This window comes from Hyperolius riggenbachi, chromosome 6 (assembly GCF_040937935.1).
Source record: "Hyperolius riggenbachi isolate aHypRig1 chromosome 6, aHypRig1.pri, whole genome shotgun sequence".
NCBI lineage: Eukaryota > Metazoa > Chordata > Amphibia > Anura > Hyperoliidae > Hyperolius > Hyperolius riggenbachi.
Window position 1 is genome coordinate 5,550,018 of NC_090651.1, and position 20,383 is coordinate 5,570,400.

General features: G+C 44.1%; 1 protein-coding gene across 10 annotated transcripts in view; it reads left to right on the forward strand.

The window, feature by feature from the left end:
• CASZ1 (castor zinc finger 1) overlaps window positions 1-20,383 on the forward strand; it is a 440,241-nt gene that overhangs the window by 394,814 nt on the left and 25,044 nt on the right. For 8 of the 10 annotated variants that reach the window (XM_068238779.1, XM_068238777.1, XM_068238778.1 and 5 more), the window contains 4 exons: window positions 4,564-5,431; window positions 6,681-6,743; window positions 13,989-14,079; window positions 14,596-14,760. In XM_068238779.1, coding sequence (XP_068094880.1) covers window positions 4,564-5,431; window positions 6,681-6,743; window positions 13,989-14,079; window positions 14,596-14,760 — 1,187 coding nt within the window. The remainder of the gene's footprint in view (window positions 1-4,563; window positions 5,432-6,680; window positions 6,744-13,988; window positions 14,080-14,595; window positions 14,761-20,383) is intronic. The other 2 variants (XM_068238781.1, XM_068238776.1) reach the window with 2 other exon arrangements.

The window sequence follows — 20,383 nt, forward strand, 5'->3', positions numbered from 1 at the left end:
GGCTGTGAGTCGCAGCTCCCGGCTCATAATTATGCATGAAGATATAAACAGAGCTGTTTAATTATCCTTCACCACATCAGTGACAAAGTAATTAACAAACATTGTGAGATCAATGGGAAGATGTGTGACCTTCAACAGACGCCCATAGGAAACGCTTCCCTCCACGGAGCAAGGTGACTCTGCTCATCATGTGCGCGGCGGCGGCAGAGACAGGCGCACGTAGAGCACGCGGCCGACGCACCGCACACACCAACACTGCGCATATATATATACTGTATATAGCACCTGCTATGTATTATATTTATGTGGCAGTGTTTGCAGCGGCTTCAGTTCTTAACGAGTAAGTTTACTGGGAGAAAATAGTGGGCAAAAAAATTAAATACCGTAATATTATTTTAAGTGAGAAGCGAAAAATATACCAGATAGGTAAAAAATGATCGATACTCTCTGTATAATTCATTCATGTTGTTTGATCCACCAAGAGCCTAGGCTATTTAGCTATGGGGAATGTACAACCCCCCCGCCACCCCCCTCCCCCCCCCCAAGCATTCTGGGAAACCAGGTATTATTTTCACTGACTTTAGAATTCTTAGAAACATTCCTCAGAGCTGCACCTGACAGGACTAAAGATGTTGCCACCTGTGATACATTTCAGAGTGTAAATCAGGGAGTGGAAAGAAGATTTTATGATGCACAAACACAGACTAAATCCTTTATAAATTAATATTGTAAGAAAATTGGCAAGCTTATTCATTATACTATTTTCCCTGCAGTTCCTCTTTAAAGGATACCCGAACTGACATGTGACACGATGAGATAGACATGTGTATGTACAGTGCCTAGCACACAAATAACTAGGCTGTGTTCCTTTTTCTCTGCCTGAAAGAGTTAAATATCAGGTATGTAAGCGGCTGACTCAGTCCTGACTCAGACAGGAAGTGACTACAGTGTGACCCTCACTGATAAGAAATTCCAACTATAAAACACTTTCCTAGCAGAAAATGGCTTCTGATAGCAGAGAAAGAGATAAAAAGGGTAATTTATTATCAGTGAGGGTCACACTGTAGTCACTCAGGACTGAGTCAGCAACTTACATACCTGATATTTAACTCTTTCAGGCAGAGAAAGAACAAAAGGAACACAGCCTAGTTATTAGTGTGCTAGGCACTGTACATACACATGTCTATCGCATCATGTCACATGTCACTTCGGGTATCCTTTAAGAGTGAATTTATTGTAAGGACATCATCATAAATTGTAAGGCTTAGCGTTGCTCTATGTTGATGTGTTTTTTTTTTATTATTATTATTTTGGCTCTCTGTTAATATTAGCAGCACAATGTATGAAGCATTTATCAGCGCCGTTTCTGGCGAGAGTAGCAGTGGCAGCGGATGATCGGTTACCCCAGGCGGGAGGCTTCCAGTTTAGGGTAATTACGGTCCAGCAACGCAACACTCTTCACCCCAAAAAAATCTGATCGCTCTTTTATAAATTCTGTGAAAAATGCCATTTTAAAAAAAAAAATATTTATTTATAATTTTTTTATTTTTTTTGCAAATGGGACTCTTAGAAAATAATGTCCATAAAACCGTCTATTAGCTAGTTAGCAGATTCACATGCAGGCATCGTTGTTGTCTATATTTTGTCTATCGAGCAGTTTTCTGATGTTGGTTGTATTTTTTCTCGGACAGGTAAATAATACATTCTTACTCAACACTGGTCATTACGGAATGTATCTTCCTTCTTGTCTTCTCTCTGTTGTGCCCATTTGTCTGCCGGCCCGGGAATACAGACAGCAATAAAAACTAAACATTTCCAGCCCCTTTTTACCATGTTTATTTTCCCGCTTGTAGTTTGTTAACCACCATACAAGCTCGGGAGCTCATCCTTCCTTACGCTGGGAATACACGTTACGTTTTTCACGTTCGATTCTGCGCGCAATCTATCAATATCTTCCACTCGTTTTTCTTATCTTTTTTTCCATTCACTTCCATGAGAAATCCAGCGGAACAGAATCGAGCGGAGAATCGGACATGGCTGAATTCTATCATCGAAGGCATCTATCGGAACGATTCTTCCCAAAATACGTCACGTGTATTCCCAGCATAACTTTCCCTTTATCGTTGTCTTTGAAATCTGCAACGTCTCAAAACCTGCAGATCGTTTTAACAGGTAGTTGTTACTTTGCCCTGTAATGAGTCCATACATAGAATACACTTATATCGTGACTCAGAGACGTTCATTGATTGTGTCTTACCCTTATAATCCGTCTCTCCTCCGCTATATATAATAGTCTAAGTCTAGCCTGCCTGCCGCTGTCTCTCACATGATTACCATTAACTCCTCCCTTCTGATGACTCATCCTGTCTAGGTGGAAAGCAGACAGCATGGGTCTTCAGAAGAGGGCTGGCCAGGGAGCAGGATGAGAATAAGCTTCATTGTTTTTCTAAGAATAGAAGAAAATAAGAATCCGCCTAAGTTATGATAAAGAAAGAGTGACGGCAGAAAAGAGGGGTGTTTATTATATATTTTATCATCGCTTTCTACTGCTTAGCTTTGCTTCGCAGTGTTGCAGTCGGGTTGTATACTCCACAGAGATGGACGTTTTTTCTCTCCAGATGATGCAACTGACAGAGAGGGCTCTGGAGATTGAGGAGGTGATTAGGAAAACTGAACTTCACACACAGCCATTTCTCTGGCTCACTGTAAGTGTGATTGCTCATAATATGCAAAGCAGTTGGGTTTGTAAAGCGTTAACCCTGAGTCCAGACAATGGGAGAGACCACCGAGCTGCAGCAAGTCTCTGTGACATGCTGCGGATGTTACAGCTGCTGATAACTGCTCATAATATGCAAAGCCGTTGGGTTTGTAAAGGGGAACCCAGAGTCCAGACAATGGGGGAGACCTCCGAGCTGCAGCAAGTCTCTGTGCCACGCTGCTGATGTTACAGCTGCTGATAACTGCTCATAATATGCAAAGCCGTTAGGTTTGTAAAAGGGGAACCCAGAATTAGACAATGAGAGAGACCTCCGAGCTGCAGCAAGTCTCTGTGACACGCTGCTGATGTTACAGCTGCTGATAACTGCTCATAATATGCAAAGCCATTAGGTTTGTAAAGCTGGGAACCCAGAGTCCAGACAATGGGAGAGACCTCCGAGCTGCAGCAAGTCTGCGTGACACGCTGCTGATGTTACAGCTGCTGATAACTGGGACACGCTGGGATAGTGTACCCCATAAACAAGTACTCTACACAGCTGCAAAGTCTCTGTTACACGGATCCCTGGGTCAAAATAACCCAACAGCAAAAATAGTCAAAACTCCCCGAAACGCTGAGATCCGACGATGGCGGCATTAGCCCCGCCCTTCTGACTGTGTCTTCTGGAGGTTCAATGAGCTGATTATTATTCCCGCATGCACTCAAATTAAGAGAGCCGAGAGAATCAAACGTACTGGTTGCCAATCTGGATTGGCCTAATTCGAAGCTTACAGTGCCCATTAACAGAACAATTTTTAATGAACGATTGTATTTTCGACCAGATTATTCAGATTACATTGTATGAAATTAGAGAAGCAAGTGGGCCCAATCGATCTGGAAATGATCACATTATATACGTGGTTTCCTGAAAGAAATGGTTGAAAAGGCGTGGCGGGATTTTTCACACGTATGATTGCAACTGATGTCGATACGATCACTTCACTTCTCCTTTAAAATGATAGATATCCGCATGGCCTGAGCAGGACTGACTGAGAGACCAGCAAGAACATGTACCGGTATATCAAAAAATCAAATGTAAAATTCAAGCGCCTCGAAGTCTGTGAGCGAGTGTGTGAATTTAACATTTTCGATTTATGACCTCTTGCTCGTTTTTCAGTCAATCCTGCCGGGTCTGTGTGGATATCTATTTCATTGGTTGACGACTTCTCATGAATTATCTCATCTATTTCATATAACATGGATATACAACCTTTTTAGCATCCATCTGGAGTCAAACTAATACAATTAAGGCGGGAAAATTAATATGGAGGTTGAGTTATTTAGGAACAACATGTGTTGAGTGATTTGTTTTTGCTTGGAAAGAGTTGAAAAGTTATTTTATAAATAAGGTGAGAAATCGGTAAGGAGAGTTAAATCGTGAGATCTGTGAGTCAATCCCTGGAGGTCCCGGCGGTTTCACTGTTCTCCGCTTATTAGCCGGGAGACGACGGTATTTTGTCAGTTCTGTTATATATACAGTTTTAGTCGGGTTCATATTCTCCATACATCTACACAGACAGGACTTGGCTGGATTTCCAGAAAAATTACTTTCATACGTAGTATCAGGCCAAGGCAGGAGAGCAGAGATACGTGAAAACTTTATTTAATGTACTGAAAAGTCATCGCCGAGAACATTCAGGGAATTGATTTTCTTGCCATTGATGTACTGCTTTTTATTTTACTCAAGTATTAATTACTTTTTTTCCTACGAATTAATCTAAAAGTCGTAAAACGTAGCAAGAGAGAGAGAGAGAGCCAGATACAGAGCAGGAAGAGATCAGGCTACTGAACCTCTCTATCTTCTCCACCTACAGGAGAGACGTCCTCTTTGCGAGATTACGCAGCCAACACTATGAATGAGTTCCTTGAGATGTTCGGCTATACCCAGCCGAACGTGAGGGATGAACTTGCAAAGAAAATTTGCTTTGAGAAGATGAATGCTGCTACCTCAGAGGCCACTACTGCTGAAGACCCTCTCAGCAAGCGAGCCAGATTCTCAAAGTACGAGGAGTATATCCGAAAGCTGAAAGCTGGTGAGAACCTGTCCTGGCCCACCCATGTCATAAAGGCCGATGAGCTGAATTCTAAACCTGTACAGAGTAAAGACAGTGCAACGACTTTACAGCCAGCACAGCAGCCCCTGGTTAGCAGGCCCCCAGTGCAACATGAGGCAGTCATACTGCAAGAACCCAAAACGGCTGTCCTGCCTCTGTCTACGGCTGGAACCTCTCACATGCAAGGCTTCATGTCTCGATCTTCCAAATATGACTTTTTTATTCAGAAGCTAAAAACAGGAGAGTCACTGAGGCCTCAGAATGGAAACACGTACAAGAAGCCCTCCAAATACGACCTGGAGAATGTCAAGTATCTTCACCTTTTTAAGCCGGGAGAAGGAAACCAGGACATGGGGGGCTCTATAGCGTTCAAAACAGGAAAGGTTGGACGGCCTTCTAAATACGATGTTCGTAACATACAGAAGCTTACTCCAATAAAAGCAGCCGCCGTTGTTCCAAGTATATCCCCTGCTCCCATCACAAGCATCACAACAAGCACTCCCTCCACCCCTGTGCCCGCCTCCGAGCAACCCGTCTCATTGCCTTTCAACTCTCCAGAGTATCTGAAATCCACCTTCTCAAAGACAGACTCCATCACTACAGGCACAGTCTCCACTGTTAAGTAAGTACTTTGATTACTCTCAAACTAAATAGCCTTAACATAGGAACCCTTTAAAGGGAACTGAGCTGAATGTCACTGGAGAACGCAGGCATCATAAGATGACCGCATATGGTCCTTCTACCCTGAAGGCCATTATTCTAGCCCCTTGCAATCTTACGTATCAAATTTGTAGATCAGAGTTGGAGATTAGTACAGATGCTGCCTCACTCCAGTGGGACATTTCTCTGTTGGCCACGAGGCCACCCACAAGACATGGGAATGGTGGAATAACAAAATTCAGAGGAAATTGGTGGTAGTTGGGGGGAGGGGGGGGGGGGGGTTGGAGTAGACGCAGAAAGAGGTTAATGTCCTGAAAAGTTGGCAGCACCATTTAAAAGGATCAAGAAAGCAGATAACTTATGGGGTCTGCACTCCTCCGTGACATTTAGCTTAGTTTTTGTAGGTATTTGTCAGGTTCCTTTGATATATGGTTCCTGTAACTGATCAAAATCAATACACCTGGATTGTTAAAAGTAACTTATGGAATGAAGATATATTTGCAATTACTCAGTGGTGACACCTGTAGAAGAAGCTTACAGCGTATTTGTTCAAGGGTTGTATGAACTGGAGATGATCGGTGAGATGCAGACGTTCTGCTTTTGTTGCAAACGGTATGCAGTTTGAAACTGAGCCAATCCCCGTTGAGCAGCTACAGGGTGGGAAAGGCTTATTTCTAAGATGCATGGTGTTTGCAACCAAAGTTGGCCAGTGAGATGGAATTAATTCTGGCAGGCTTGCAATGTTTAATGCAGACTGGACAGAGCTTGGATTGGACTATTTCCCAATCTCCAAACTGCATACAATTTACATGCAAGCCAGAATTATTCCCATTTCATGGACCATCTCTATGTGCCATGAACGCAGAAAACGATCATCGTATTGGTCATCGTTAGTGTGAGCGATACAGGAGAAGAATTATTGGATATTATGTGTTGTATGCGTGTGGAGACTGTGACGTGTGTGTAGTATGCGTTTCGAGACTCTGACATGTGTGTTGTGTGCATGTAGAGACTGTGATGTGTGCATGGAGGATTCGGAACACTGCGGGATAGCTGGACAGGGGTGGGCGGAGTTAAAGTGTTGGATTGTTAGGAGTTGGAGCATTTTGAATGTGGGTTAATTCTATCCAGATCCGGGAGTGTGGCATGCGACTGAGCTGGATAGGGCGCGGAACGGACTCTAACCAGCTCTGCCCTGTCTTTCTCACCAGGAATGGACTCCCCCCAGACAAGCCCCCAGAAGATGTAAATATTTACCAGAAATATATTGCCAGGTAGGAGATTGCTAGCTTGTTTCCACCCGTAGGTGTCGCATTGTGTTCAGACTCTGCCGTAACCCGCTGGCTTCCTTGGACACGCCTCTTCTGTAGACAGTACCCCCAGAATGCTGGTGTGTTTTGGTGCTTGCTTGTGTGCCTGCAAAAACCTCTTCTCACCTTGTTTGCAGTGCTACTATCCTGCTGTCCGCCATGATTCTGCCCCAGGACGATGTACCCCCCCCCCCGTCTATTAAATACTGGATACTGTTCTAATCATGTCTAGTAATATACACTGTGCTTCTGTAACAGATCTGACTCTGTCCTAAACTCTGTGAGCCATGTTCGGATGTGTCTATTAGTATCAAAGACCTAAGGGCCCATAAGCAATTCATTTTTCTCCTGAGTGTTCTCCTACCGGTAGGTGATATTTTTAAACTTGTCAATAAAATGTCTCTTAAAGGAGTTATCAAGCAAAAAAATGGCAATGTAAAAGGCCCACCTGCTGCTGTTCACAAGCCTAATCTGAGCAGGATCGCATGCTTTATTTTCCCCACAAAGCTTTACCGACTTCGCAATTCGGGCTGTTTGTATTTCCTGCCCCGGAAGTACTATTGCTATTACACTTGCTAAACTTCCCTGTTCCTTTACGTGGAATGCAGGGGGAAGTTGTTTTACAATGCATGCTGCCGTACATTGAGATATGGCTGCGCATGCGTACTGAGCCGTTGGAGGAGGGTTTGAGCTTGCCTTCGTCACTCACAAGCCAAACCCTCTGCTTCAGCCACCTCCCAAAAACACGCCCACTCCCTTCAGCCTCCGCCTGCCTGCGCATCTCAACCACAGATGAAATGTGCTGGGAGCGCGCATCAGGCTAGGCGGCGGCTGAAGGGAGTGGCCGTGCTTTTGGGCGGTGGCTGAAGCAGAGGGTTTGGCTTGCGAGTGACGAAGCAAGCTCAAACCCTCCTTCGGCGGCTCAGTACGCTTGCGCATCCGTACGTGAAGGTACGGATGCACGCACTGGAAGATCTCTGCGCCAGCATCCGCACAGCTAAAACAGTTATACTGTGCCTGCGTTGGCAATACAGTTCCGGGTCGCTGAGCAGCCCGACCTCGAGGTCTGGTCCCCGACTGGAGCTTTTCACGGCAAATGTATACATTTCTCAGGGGAACGGAGGGCACGATCTATCTAAAAAAAAGCTTAGTTACACGCAGGCGTGTATGTTTCGAATAAGATACATTGCCTGATCACCCCTTTAAGCCCCCCAGAAAGCAAGAACATACTCAAAATAATGTTGATAGTACTTTTTCACCTACTTTCTGTACTTTTTCAGTTGAAAAGTTCTGGAAATGTATTTATTAATAGAAGATGAAACATTAACTCCTTGGAGAAAACTCAGGGCCAATATGCAATTAACTTTTTCTCCTGAGTTTACTCCTTGGTGTTTTTTTTTCTAAATGGTTAATAAAATGCCCTTTAAACCACCTGCAAGCAAGAAAATGATCAATATAATTTTGATAGTACTTTTTCATCTACTTTTTGGTACTTTTTTAGTTGCAAAGAGCTGAATAGTTACTTTAAATAGAAGATGGAAAATTATCTCCTAGGAGAAATAGATAGTTGCAAATGCAAAAATGTATCTTGTATCATAGGAGATAATTTTTTCATATTCTCTCTAAAATAACTTTCCATCATTTTACAATTGAAAAAGTACTTAAAAGTAAATTTGAGTATATTATTTCTTCCTGGTGGTTTAACCTCCTTGGCGGTAATCCCGAGCTGAGCTCGGGGTATGCCGCCGGAGGTCGCCGCTCAGGCCCTGCTGGGCCGATTTGCAATCTGAAAAAAGCAGCACACGCAGCCGGCACTTTGCCAGCCGCGTGTGCTGCCCGATCGCCGCCGCTCCGCGGCGATCCGCCGCGTGTAGCGGCGAAAGAGGGTCCCCCCAGCCGCCCGAGCCCAGCGCAGCCGGAACAAACAGTTCCGGCCGGCGCTAGGGGCTGGATCGGGCGGCTCTGACGTCAGGACGTCGACTGACGTCCATGACGTCACTCCGCTCGTCGCCATGGCGACGAGGAAAGCGAAACAAGATAGGCCGCTCATTGCGGCCTATCTTGTTACTTTCGATTGCCGGAGGCGATCGAAAGTACGCTTCCGGAGCGCCCTCTAGTGGGCTTTCATGCAGCCAACTTTCAGTTGGCTGCATGAAATATTTTTTTTTTAATTTAAAAAAAAACCCATTTCAGCCTCCCTGGCAAAATAAATAAACCGCCAGGGAGGTTAAAGGGTATTTTATGACGAGGTGTAAAAATATCACTCGGGAGAAATAGTGAATTGCGTATCAGTCCAGGGGCTTTATTCAGTTGACTTTTTCTCCTGTGATTTCTCCTAGGAGATAATATTTCACACTCTGATTAAATTAACTTTTCAGCACTTTGCAATTGACAAACTACAGAAAAGTACCGGTAGTGGAAAAAGTCCTGTAAAAATTATGCTGAATGTTTTCTTGCTTGCTGGAGGCTTAAAGGGAATTGTATTGATAAGATGTAAAAATGTCACCCAGTAGAAAACGCAGGAGAAAAAGTGACTTGAAAAGGAGCCAATAGTTCGGTGAATAAAGGACTTTGCCATCACTGACACCATTTCCATTTTTGATGTTTCTGAGAAATTCTATTTGGAGAAGTCGGTCATGTGAACCATAGATCTGTACACAAAGTATAGAGTTGCTTCCCCAGCACAGAGCTGTCACCTGACTCCTCCCACCTCCTTCTGCTTCCTCCTGTGCAGCACACGAAGGAGGTGGGCGGAGTCAGCTGTGTTCACAAGAAAAGGCCGGCTGGTCTCTCCTTCTAGCTCCTCCCTGACTACTTTCTCTGGGTGATGATGGAACAGGGAACTTGAATTGAACAGAATATGGAGACTACCATCTTCATTCCCTTCTAAACGGTGCCAGTTGCCCGGCTGTCATACTGAGCTTTCGACTTTAGTTGTTTTTGAGTTTCACACCTGTAACAAGCATGCAGCCAGTGGAGTTACAGCCCTGTAACAAGCATGCAGCCAGTGGAGTTACAGCCCTGGAACAAGCATGCAGCCAGACAAGTCAGACCAGAGTCACACGTCTGATCTGCATGCTCATTCCGGGGCAGTGACATCAGAAGTCAGGCAACTGGCTTTGTTTATAAGATAATTTCGGCCTCCATATTCCTCTCATTTCAGGTTCTCTTTCCGTTCTGACTCTCCAGTGCAAATTTCCACGGACTTGAGACTGAGCCGATAACGCTCAGCAGCTGCTGCTAATTAATCAGTTGTCGGCTAATAAACCAGCAGCGACTGGGCTTTACCGAGTCCGATTCAAGGCAGCGGAAATCTGCGTGGAAGATCGAAATATATATTCTCTAGTAGCAGAATAGGAACTAAACTAGCTAGCTGAATCTTTCGCCAATCCCGTTTCCTAGAGAACAGGTAGCAAAAGCAAAAAGGGGAAAAAAGTGTTTACAAATACAAATTAAAAGATTCAAGGTCATCACTTTACAGCTATAAAATACAACAAATTAAAGGGAACCTGTTTCCCAAACACTTATAAGGAGAGAATAGTCACTTAAGACAGTATAAAAATCCTTAAAATTATAAAAAGATAAAGGGCAAGGTCTGGACAGTAAAAAAGGACAGAGCAGCGTTGTTTGGCCTCTGAGGGGAATGCAGATTTCTGAAATGAATGCTTCAGCTCTGTGTATGCGGAGGAAATTAGTGACATGGACATGCAGAATGGCCATAACACTGAGATGGTCTCCGGTGAGCGCAGAAGTGCTTACCTAAACTGTATGTAAAGTGCCAGAACCCGGCTACTTACACCCACGAGTCATTGAAGGCCTGAGGTCAGTCATTTCTCTGCCATAATGTACGGGTTCTGAAGACCAACACACCGGCATACAGCTGGAGAAAACCGATATTCAAAAACACATCAGGACCTTCAGTAAGCAATCAATGTCCAAGTTTAACGTCTATTTCAGGTAAAGGCTTAATAAAGAACCACACAGAAGAGTATTAAAGCTAATAGAAAATTATATAACTAGTGATTGCTAGCACAGATTTATGAAAAACTGACATTGACAAGCTAACCTACTTCATCACGTTGCTAGGTGATATATACTGCAGGTGCAGTTCTTCTGAAATTGAGACACAGCCCATAATTAATTGAGGTCTTCTCAGTTTACAAAACAAAAAATATGTAAATGATTGGAAATGTGGCTTAGTCACCATGCCCAGAGAGTTACGGTTAATTATCAATCTTACTGATCCAACGCGGAAGGTGGAGTACCACAAGTTTTTGTTGTGGGACCTTTCCTGTTTGATTTGTCATTTAGCGCTATTTAAGACAGAAACTAAAGTGCCACAAGTTTTTGTTGTGGGACCTTTCCTGTTTGATTTGTCATTTAGCGCTATTTAAGACAGAAACTAAAGTGCCACAAGTTTTTGTTGTGGGGCCTTTCCTGTTTGGTTTCTTTATAAATCATATTAACAAATGATAAGAAAAGACATGTCTCTGTTAGTAAGAGCAAATAAAGTGTAGTGTAATACAACCCATGTAAGACTTCTGCAGATGACAAGGTGGCCTAGGCAAACTAAATGATTGAGCAGTTAGGTCAAGTGAGTTCTGTCTTGTAAAGTTAACCACTTGGGATAAAAACAGGCATACTGCATATAATTTACAGGGGTTAAATTAGGTGAATCCATGATAGAAAGTGATCCTTGTGGATTAAATAACAGAATGCAATGCCAAACTAAAGGTTACAAAGCTCAGGATATTTCTTGCTTGTATGGAGAGAAGTGTAGATGTAAGGCAGGCAGGGAGAGAGAGTTCTGCTCTTATCGGGATTCAGTGTTTTATAAAGAGAGCAGCATTTAGCAGGTTGTGTCCATTTCCCTAGCAAGACTTGTATCTGCCCGCTGCAGCCAGTTATCTATATCTATAGCAGATTCTGTTCATGATTTTCAGAGGGTTTTTTTGCCTTTCTGGGGGTGAGGGGAAGTGATTTTGTTCTTTTTCCTATATTGGTCTAACTTGATAGACAATCTTGTATTCTGCTAAGCTATGCAAGTATGTCAGAGGAGTGACAGGCTAAATTTAGGACACAGAGTCAGACCTGTTGCAAAAGAAAAACATATCCATGACTGGCAGCAAATGTAACTATATCTGGTATGAAATGCGGTGTTTTTAATGACGAATGTCCTTTAAAGTGACATTGAACTCGTACCATGTAAAGGAAAAAAATAAGTAAGGCTGGCTGCAGCCGTCCGGCCCTCTCTGTCAGCTGCTTGAGTTCTCTGCAAAACCCAGCCTCTCCCGGAGCGAGCAAGGAACTGGGGAGAGCTCTGCTAGTCATGCCCTGTCCCAACCACTACCAGCATCACGTGACTGCTCTCTGACCTCTGTATTGTGACATCACATGACTGCACTCTGACCTCTGTATTGTGACATCACATGACTGCACTCTGACCTCTGTATTGTGACATCACATGACTGCACTCTGACCTCTGTATTGTGACATCACGTGACTGTACTCTGACCTCTGTATTTGTGACATCACAGGAGGGCACTCTGACCTCTGTATTGGTGACATCACATGACTGCACTCTGACCTCTGTATTGTGACATCACATGACTGCACTCTGACCTCTGTATTGGTGACATCACATCACTGCACTCTGACCTCTGTATTGTGGCATCACATGACTGCACTCTGACCTCTGTATTGTGGCATCACATGACTGCACTCTGACCTCTATATTGTGACATCACGTGACTGCACTCTGACCTCTGTATTGTGACATCACATCACTGCACTCTGACCTCTGTATTGTGGCATCACATGACTGCACTCTGACCTCTGTATTGGTGACATCACATGACTGCACTCTGACCTCTGTATTGGTGACATCACATGACTGCACTCTGACCTCTGCATTGGTGACATCACATGACTGCACTCTGACCTCTGTATTGGTGACATCACATGACTGCACTCTGACCTCTGCATTGGTGACATCACATGACTGCACTCTGACCTCTGCATTGGTGACATCACATGACTGCACTCTGACCTCTGTATTGGTGACATCACATGACTGCACTCTGACCTCTGTATTGGTGACATCACATGACTGCACTCTGACCTCTGCATTGGTGACATCACAGGAGGGCACTCTGACCTCTGTATTGTAACATCACATGACTGCACTCTGACCTCTGTATTGGTGACATCACAGGAGGGCACTCTGACCTCTGTATTGGTGACATCACATGACTGCACTCTGACCTCTGTATTGGTGACATCACATGACTGCACTCTGACCTCTGTATTGGTGACATCACAGGAGGGCACTCTGACCTCTGTATTGGTGACATCACGTGACTGTACTCTGACCTCTGTATTTGTGACATCACAGGAGGGCACTCTGACCTCTGTATTGGTGACATCACATGACTGCACTCTGACCTCTGTATTGGTGACATCATGTGACTGCACTCTGACCTCTGTATTGGTGACATCACATGACTGCACTCTGACCTCTGTATTGGTGACATCACATGACTGCACTCTGACCTCTGTATTGGTGACATCACATGACTGCACTCTTACCTCTGTATTGGTGACATCACATGACTGCACTCTGACCTCTGTATTGGTGACATCACAAGGGGGGAGTGCAGCTTCATGACCAAAGATCCAGGACCTGCAGAGACTCGCAGAGCTAATAATTTCAGGGCAGAAAGCACTGCAGTTATTTTGACTTTCTCACACATTGGATACTTTTTGATGCCATAGCAAATGCCCTCTATTTTTGGTGTACGACCTCAAATAGGGGGACCAGAATACATTTTTATGGCCAAACCTTGAAGCCGAGGGCTACTGACGTGATAGAGGGCCACACACACACCTTTTTTAGCACTCCTGACTCGTGATGACGCCAATCAGTGGCCATAAAATGATAATGAAGGATTTCATCTTATGACCGTCACAGAAGACCAGTGACCTCCTAGATTTGCGGGTCCAATACTGAGATATGGAAATGTGAAGATTGCACTGCATAAATTATTACAAAATGTACTCACTGAGCAGAAAAAAGGGCCTTTGGAACACAAAAACCCCAGAAAATCAGCTAGAAATGTTTAGCCGTTCTGGAGAAATGTCAGATGCAGGTTTCTGTGTCTTGTCCTGTCCGTCACTTTATGTGGCCCTCACCCTGTGTTTCCTCTTCAGATTTTCAGGCAGCCAACACTGTGGCCACATTCACTGTGCATATCAGTACCGCGAGCACTATCACTGTCTGGACCCCGAGTGCAACTACCAGGTAAGCTACCCATAAGACACTGCACTCTGCCAGGCAACGTGAGTAAAATTCAACCAATCAGCATCGTCCTAAACTCCATGAGCAACCTAAAACTCTGTTTGGCTTACACTTGATTCTAGCTTACTTAAAGGACACCTGAAGTGAGGGATATGGAGGCTGCCATATTTATTTTCTTAAAAACAATTCCAGTTACTTGGCAGTCCTGCTGATCTTTCATGCATCAGTAGTGTCTGAATCGCACAGCCGAAACAAGCATGAGGCAAATAGAGTCAAACATCTGATCTAGCTAAAAGTATTTCGAGGCAGAGAATCAGCAGGACAGCCAGGCAATGTGCATTGTTTAAAAGGAAATTAATATGGCAGCCTTCATATCCCTCTCACTTCAGGTGTCCCTTAAAATCCCCCTGAATGTGAAATATCCCTGACTTCACCCCACAAGAATACCATCCATAGAAGTTCCGTTTTTCACAGTCATGCATTGCAATCAAACTCTTCTCTTTTATATTCCCTCATTAGAGATTTACCAGTAAACAAGATGTGATCCGACATTACAACATGCACAAGAAACGAGACAATTCTCTGCAGCACGGTTTCATGCGTTTCAGTCCATTAGACGACTGCAGCGTTTATTATCATGGTTGTCATCTAAATGGGAAAAGCACACACTACCACTGTATGCAGGTGGGTCTTTCACCAGCGCTGTCTGAAAGTTACTTTACAAAACTGCCATACTTGAGGGGGAGGGGAGGAGTGGGGGCTCGTCCGGGATCAAATCCAGTAAAATAACAACAGACTTCTACCAGTAGGGACATCACTTGTGTAGGGCAATCTTATGGATGGTGTTAATACAATTTAAATGGAACCTGAGGTGAGAGGGATATAGTGGCTGCCATATTTATTTCCTGTTAAACAATACCTTGCCTGGCTGTCCTGCTGATCTCTTAGGTTGCAATAGTGTCTGAATCACACACCTGTAACAAGCATGCAGCTAATCCAGTCACACTTCAGTCAGAGCACCTGATCTGCGTGCTTGTTCCAGGGTCTATGGCTTAGCGTATTAGAGGCAGAGTTTTAGCAGGATAGCCAGGCCATGTCCATTGTTTAAAAGGAAATAAATATGGCATCCTCCATATCTCTCTCACCTCGGGTTCCCTATAAGCATTGCTTGAGGTACTCAAAGTAAAAGTAAGAAGATTGAGGGCTTTCATAAGCACACTTTGCAGATAGTGCTTTCAGTGGGGTTAAACTCTGGACTCACACAGTCATGAGTTGTACCATGCTGGGATCCTCTAGTTGTAACATGAGCTCTATGTATAACGTCTTTGCTATGAACGCTCTTCATGAAATCATGCCTGTGGATCTCTCATACTCAAAGCTCGTTTAATAAGCTCCATAAGGCTTCAGCACTGCCAGGCTGGGTGCAGAAAAGTGATTACCTTTAGTAGAGTATTTGTAAGACGATTGCAGATACTTTGCTGTTTGGGGTGTGTGGCACCGGTTTGGCCACACATTCCCATATATTGCCTAACCTGCAGCCTCCTAATGCTAAATCTCCATCCTGATGCTTAACTCTGACCATCTGCTGGACCCCTTCCTGACAACGAAACCCACCCCTAAGCTAAACTCCTTAGAATGTCTAAAGCCTTGTACACACGTTACAAAAAAAGTCATTTAAAACGTCTAACGAACTACAGATTTCACAGTTTCGGAGATAATCCTTGTAAAAATTGTAGCTAAACGTCAATTGACTGAAATCGTGTATTCTGCCCAATCCAACTGGCAGATCAACTCTGACAACTGTTGGGCAGAGATCGTGCAGTTGGCAGGTGTATAGAGGTCGGTCGTTGACCCAGAACGTGCGCACATGTTGTATGAAATGTCACAATTTTTGAACAACGTAATAGTTTGTAATATCAGTGTGCGTGAACAACATTGTTTAAACTACTTGTCATTTGAATGATGACTTTTATCTAATATGTGTGGGGACCTTTGCAATAACCTGCCCCATAATGTCGGCTGCTGCTAACAATGTGATTGGGTTTAGCGCATGCCAGTTAGAGCGTTAGCAGGTGTGATCAGTTTGGACGCACAGCGCGTAATCTACCAGCTTCCTATACAACAGACTTTTAGGTGAAAATTGTACGTTGTTTACAGCAAACTTAAAAAAGTAACTGAAGCACGGAGTGGACTCTCGTAAAAATCGCATATAAAATGTGCGCAGAGTCCGAGGATAAACCAGACCCCGTTCTTCTGAAGTATACAGCAAACATGTAAGCCACACATCAGATGTGCTGGATACACATAAAACCAGCTCCCTGCTTTATTATCCAGGACACAAATACACCCCACCCAGAGCCATCAGTGTGATCGGGTGACTCCCAGTGCTTTGATGCTGCATGCAGGTTCCATCTAGCCCAGTGCCGAGACAACACCTTCCTGTACGCTGCGCAAGGTGACATCTGTCCCGTCTTCCTCACACAGCCTGACTAATGCTCTGTATCATTCCAGCCTTTTCCCGGGCGTTCAACTCGCTCTCCATCCTTACAGGACCACTACTGCGAAAAACTGTAACATTTAAAATATGTGCAGACCTATACAAATAAGAAGTGCATTTTTTCCAGAGTAAAATGAGCCATAAATTACTTTTCTCCTATGTTGCTGTCACTTACAGGTAGTAGAAATCTGACAGAAGTGACAGGTTTTGGACTAGTTCATCTCTTCATAGGGGATTCTTGGGGATTTATTTATTTTCAAAAGCACTTAGTGAATGGCAGTTGCTCTGTCCAACTGCCAAAAAACTGTGTAGCGAGCAGGGAGGCTGGCCAGCATCATTGTTTAAATCCGTTTTAGGGAATATCTTTATAAAGAATAAAAGCCTTGCTGAGAATCCCCCATGAAGAGATGGACTAGTCCAAAACCTGTTGGTTCTGTCAGGTTTCTACTACCTACTGTAAGTGACAGCAACATAAGAGAAAAGTAATTTATGGCTCATTTTACTCTGGAAAAAACAAACTTCTTATTTGTCTGTTTGCACATATTTTAAATTTTACAATTTTTCGCCATAGTGCCTCTTTAAAAGGTGAATCTAATGTATGAAATAGGAGCTTTTTGCAGGTGTTTTGGAGGAATTAGCTGATTAGAGTCGGACACTTTGAGCCGAGAATATTGAACATTCTCACAATATTCTAATAGGCTGAGAATCTGATTGTGGGCTTTCCATAAGCTGTAAGCCATAATCAGCAACGTTATAACAAATAAAGGCTTGGAATATCTCGCTTTGCATGTAACGAGTCTTTCATAGATTAGCTTCACCTTTTTTAATATATATACACTTAAAGACATACCAACAAAGATGCACACATACTGTCACGTTGTTCCAGCGCTATACCCCAGTAAAGTCATTTAACTTGCTGGGTAAGATACTGTTTGGCACTCCTCGGGGAGTCTTTGGAAGTTCTTGCATGCCCGAGTACTTCCGAGGATGTGGGATCCGTATTGACTGGCACGTGTGCAGTATGTATGGGCCGTCCCCTGAGGAGTACCGAAGACACAGCCGGTTGCAGCAGTTCAGCAGGGGGCAGCACTGGAAGGACAAGATGGAGTGAGGAACGGGAAGGCTTACTTTCTCAACTCAGTCTTCAAGTACTCCCAACAGTGCATGTTTTACAGAAAAAATGCACAGGTGAGGTAATTAGTGTCTCAGCGGAGCTCATCAGCTACCTCTGTGGATTTCCACAACACATGCACTGTTGGTGGTACTTAAAGACTGAGTTGAGAAAGCCTGCTCTATGGTAGCCAGAGCTTTCCCTCTACTTAGGTATATGTCGAGATTCCTCAAGGCAGGCTTGCTTTATTTCAAATTATACTCTCTCAGAGTAGGGACTGTGTAAGCTGCTAACAGGCAGCCTATGCATCACTTCAGGCAGGGAATGGGGCGGGGTTTCAGGGTGCTGCCTATCAGTCAAATGCCTGTTCTCTTAGTGGAGTTGCCCTCCAGCTGCTCAGCTCCCATCATGCTTTGCAGCAAGCTTGTCACCACTTTGGTACATTGAGCAGCCATGAATTGCTAGTGATAAAAGTTCAGGGTCCAGGCAACAGTTGGGACTTTAGGGAAAGCTTAATGAAATAACATATTTTTAGAACGACGCATGTACATTTCATGTTCTGAATTTTGTTTCTAAGTAGACCTGAGTGACGGGATCCAGCGCACGCCAATTACACAGCATAGTAAGTTGGACAGTGCTTTGAGGGTGACGGGTTCAGACAGTGTTTTCACAGTTGAGATAGAATAAAATGTTCCTATTCATAGGTGAGATTATAGCGGCAGCCTTTGTAGTTTTTTTAGCTCCATAACTGCCATGAAACGGTTAAAGGGGAACTTCAGCCTAAACAAACATACTGTCATTAAGTTACATTAGTTATGTTAATTAGAATAGAGAGGTAATATAATTTTGGACCCACTCTGTTTTAAAAGAACAGGCAAATGTTTGTGATTCATGGCGGCTGCCATCTTTGTCATGGGGGCTGCCATCTTTTTGGTTTAAAGCAGGTGACAGGGAGCATGAGACACAGTTCCAACCGTCCTGTGTCCTGATAACCCCTCCCAGCTGCATGCGCTAGGCTTCAAATGTCAAATTCAAAATAAAAAAAAAATTGCACTAAAACGAGTACAACAACATCAGAAATCCCATCATGCTTTGCACAGCATCAGGGGAAAAATGCCCGGGCAGTTTTCTTCTGTGCAGCTAAAAATGAGGCTTGTATAAGAGAAACAAAGTTCTGATGCTGTGAAACTGTTAAAGAAACACCAGGCCTTTTCAGTGCTGCGGAGTCGATTTTTAGTCTGGAGGTTCACTTTAATAATCTTTAGTGGTGATTGAAGGATCGGTAGCGCAGCCCGTGCGTCCGACCTCCTCGCATTGTTCCTACGTGTTCTTCTATAACGATAGGTGTGAGGAGCTCAGGCTACGAGATTTGTGTCGGACGCACTTTGGTTATGTCCATAATTGGTGTGGATAAATTTCAGTTCCTTGTTTATACAAAGCCCACATTTTTCAAGCTTTAGAAGCAAGTGCCACATTGCGAATTATTCCCGTGCAGCTTTTTGTTTAATTCTTTTTTTTTTTCTGCCTGATCCCGTGGTGGGGGTCTGCTTCTTTTCAAGGTGTCACCGGCGCGAGCGCTTCTGTAGAGCAAACAGCTGGGGAGATTTTTGGGTATTTGTCAGAAGGTTCTGTTATTGTCTGTCCTCGTCAACCTGCTGGGAGAGCGGCAGAGTGTGCGGTGGAAGGCACGGGAGGGACTTCTGTTCTCTCTTTGACTTGTGAGATGGTGCAGACCCTGGCACTTGGCTCCCACTTTCCCCCTTCAGATGCTGCATTTTCAGATTCCACGCTTTTTTTTTGACTCAATATGGCAAAGTTGCCCGCTTTGCTGGAAGACAGATGCCAGAGGGAAAGACAAGTTGAACATTCCATTAGTGACGTGAGGACTTTGTACTTGGCCTCGCACTGGGTTTTTTCGTTCACGTTCAACTGTTTTTTGTAGACCTCCAGGAATATCTTGTCTTTTTCAAACTCCCCTGAACAGCAGCGGGTGCTGGGTGACGGTCTTGGATACATCAGGTAATCGGGGCACCGTGAGGACAGCCATAACTGACTAGTAGCACCAGGAGTATTATTCGGGTGCGGATATTATGTGCCCAAGTGATGGCTACCGGCTGCTGTGCATACATGCCAATACAAAAACTACAGATACCTCCCCTCACCCACACCTGTTCAGCTACTGGAATTAGTGTCAAGAGTGAAGATACCAGAAGGCAAAAATTAGCTATAGTGAAGTCATTTTAGCATGGCCAGTTTTAGAGAAATAGGGTGGAAGAGGTTATATTTAGCCTTAAAAAGTTTAAAAGTTAGGATAGGTATCAGGACGAGGTGGGGAAGGGGGGGTACAGAGTGGTTAGGGTTAAGCCTAAGGAAGGGCTGTATGTTGCGAGAGCAGGTTAGGGTTAGGTGTCAGGAGGGACTTTGTTAGGGTGAGGTCAGTGTTAGCTGTTTGGGGGGGGGGGGGGCTTGAAGGGTTAGATGTCAGGAGGAGGTTAGGGTTAGGTGTCTGGAGGAACTCTGTTAGGTAAAGGTTAGGGTTAAAGTTCAGTACGGCTTTGTGTCAGGTGTCGGTTAGGAAAGAGGAGGAGGTTGATTCTGGACATATAAGTGACAAGGAAAAGGCTGCAAAAACGCAAATTAAAGACAAGTTGTAGAGCTGAGGGTAGATTATCAGTAAGTGCAATATACACATCTCTGAA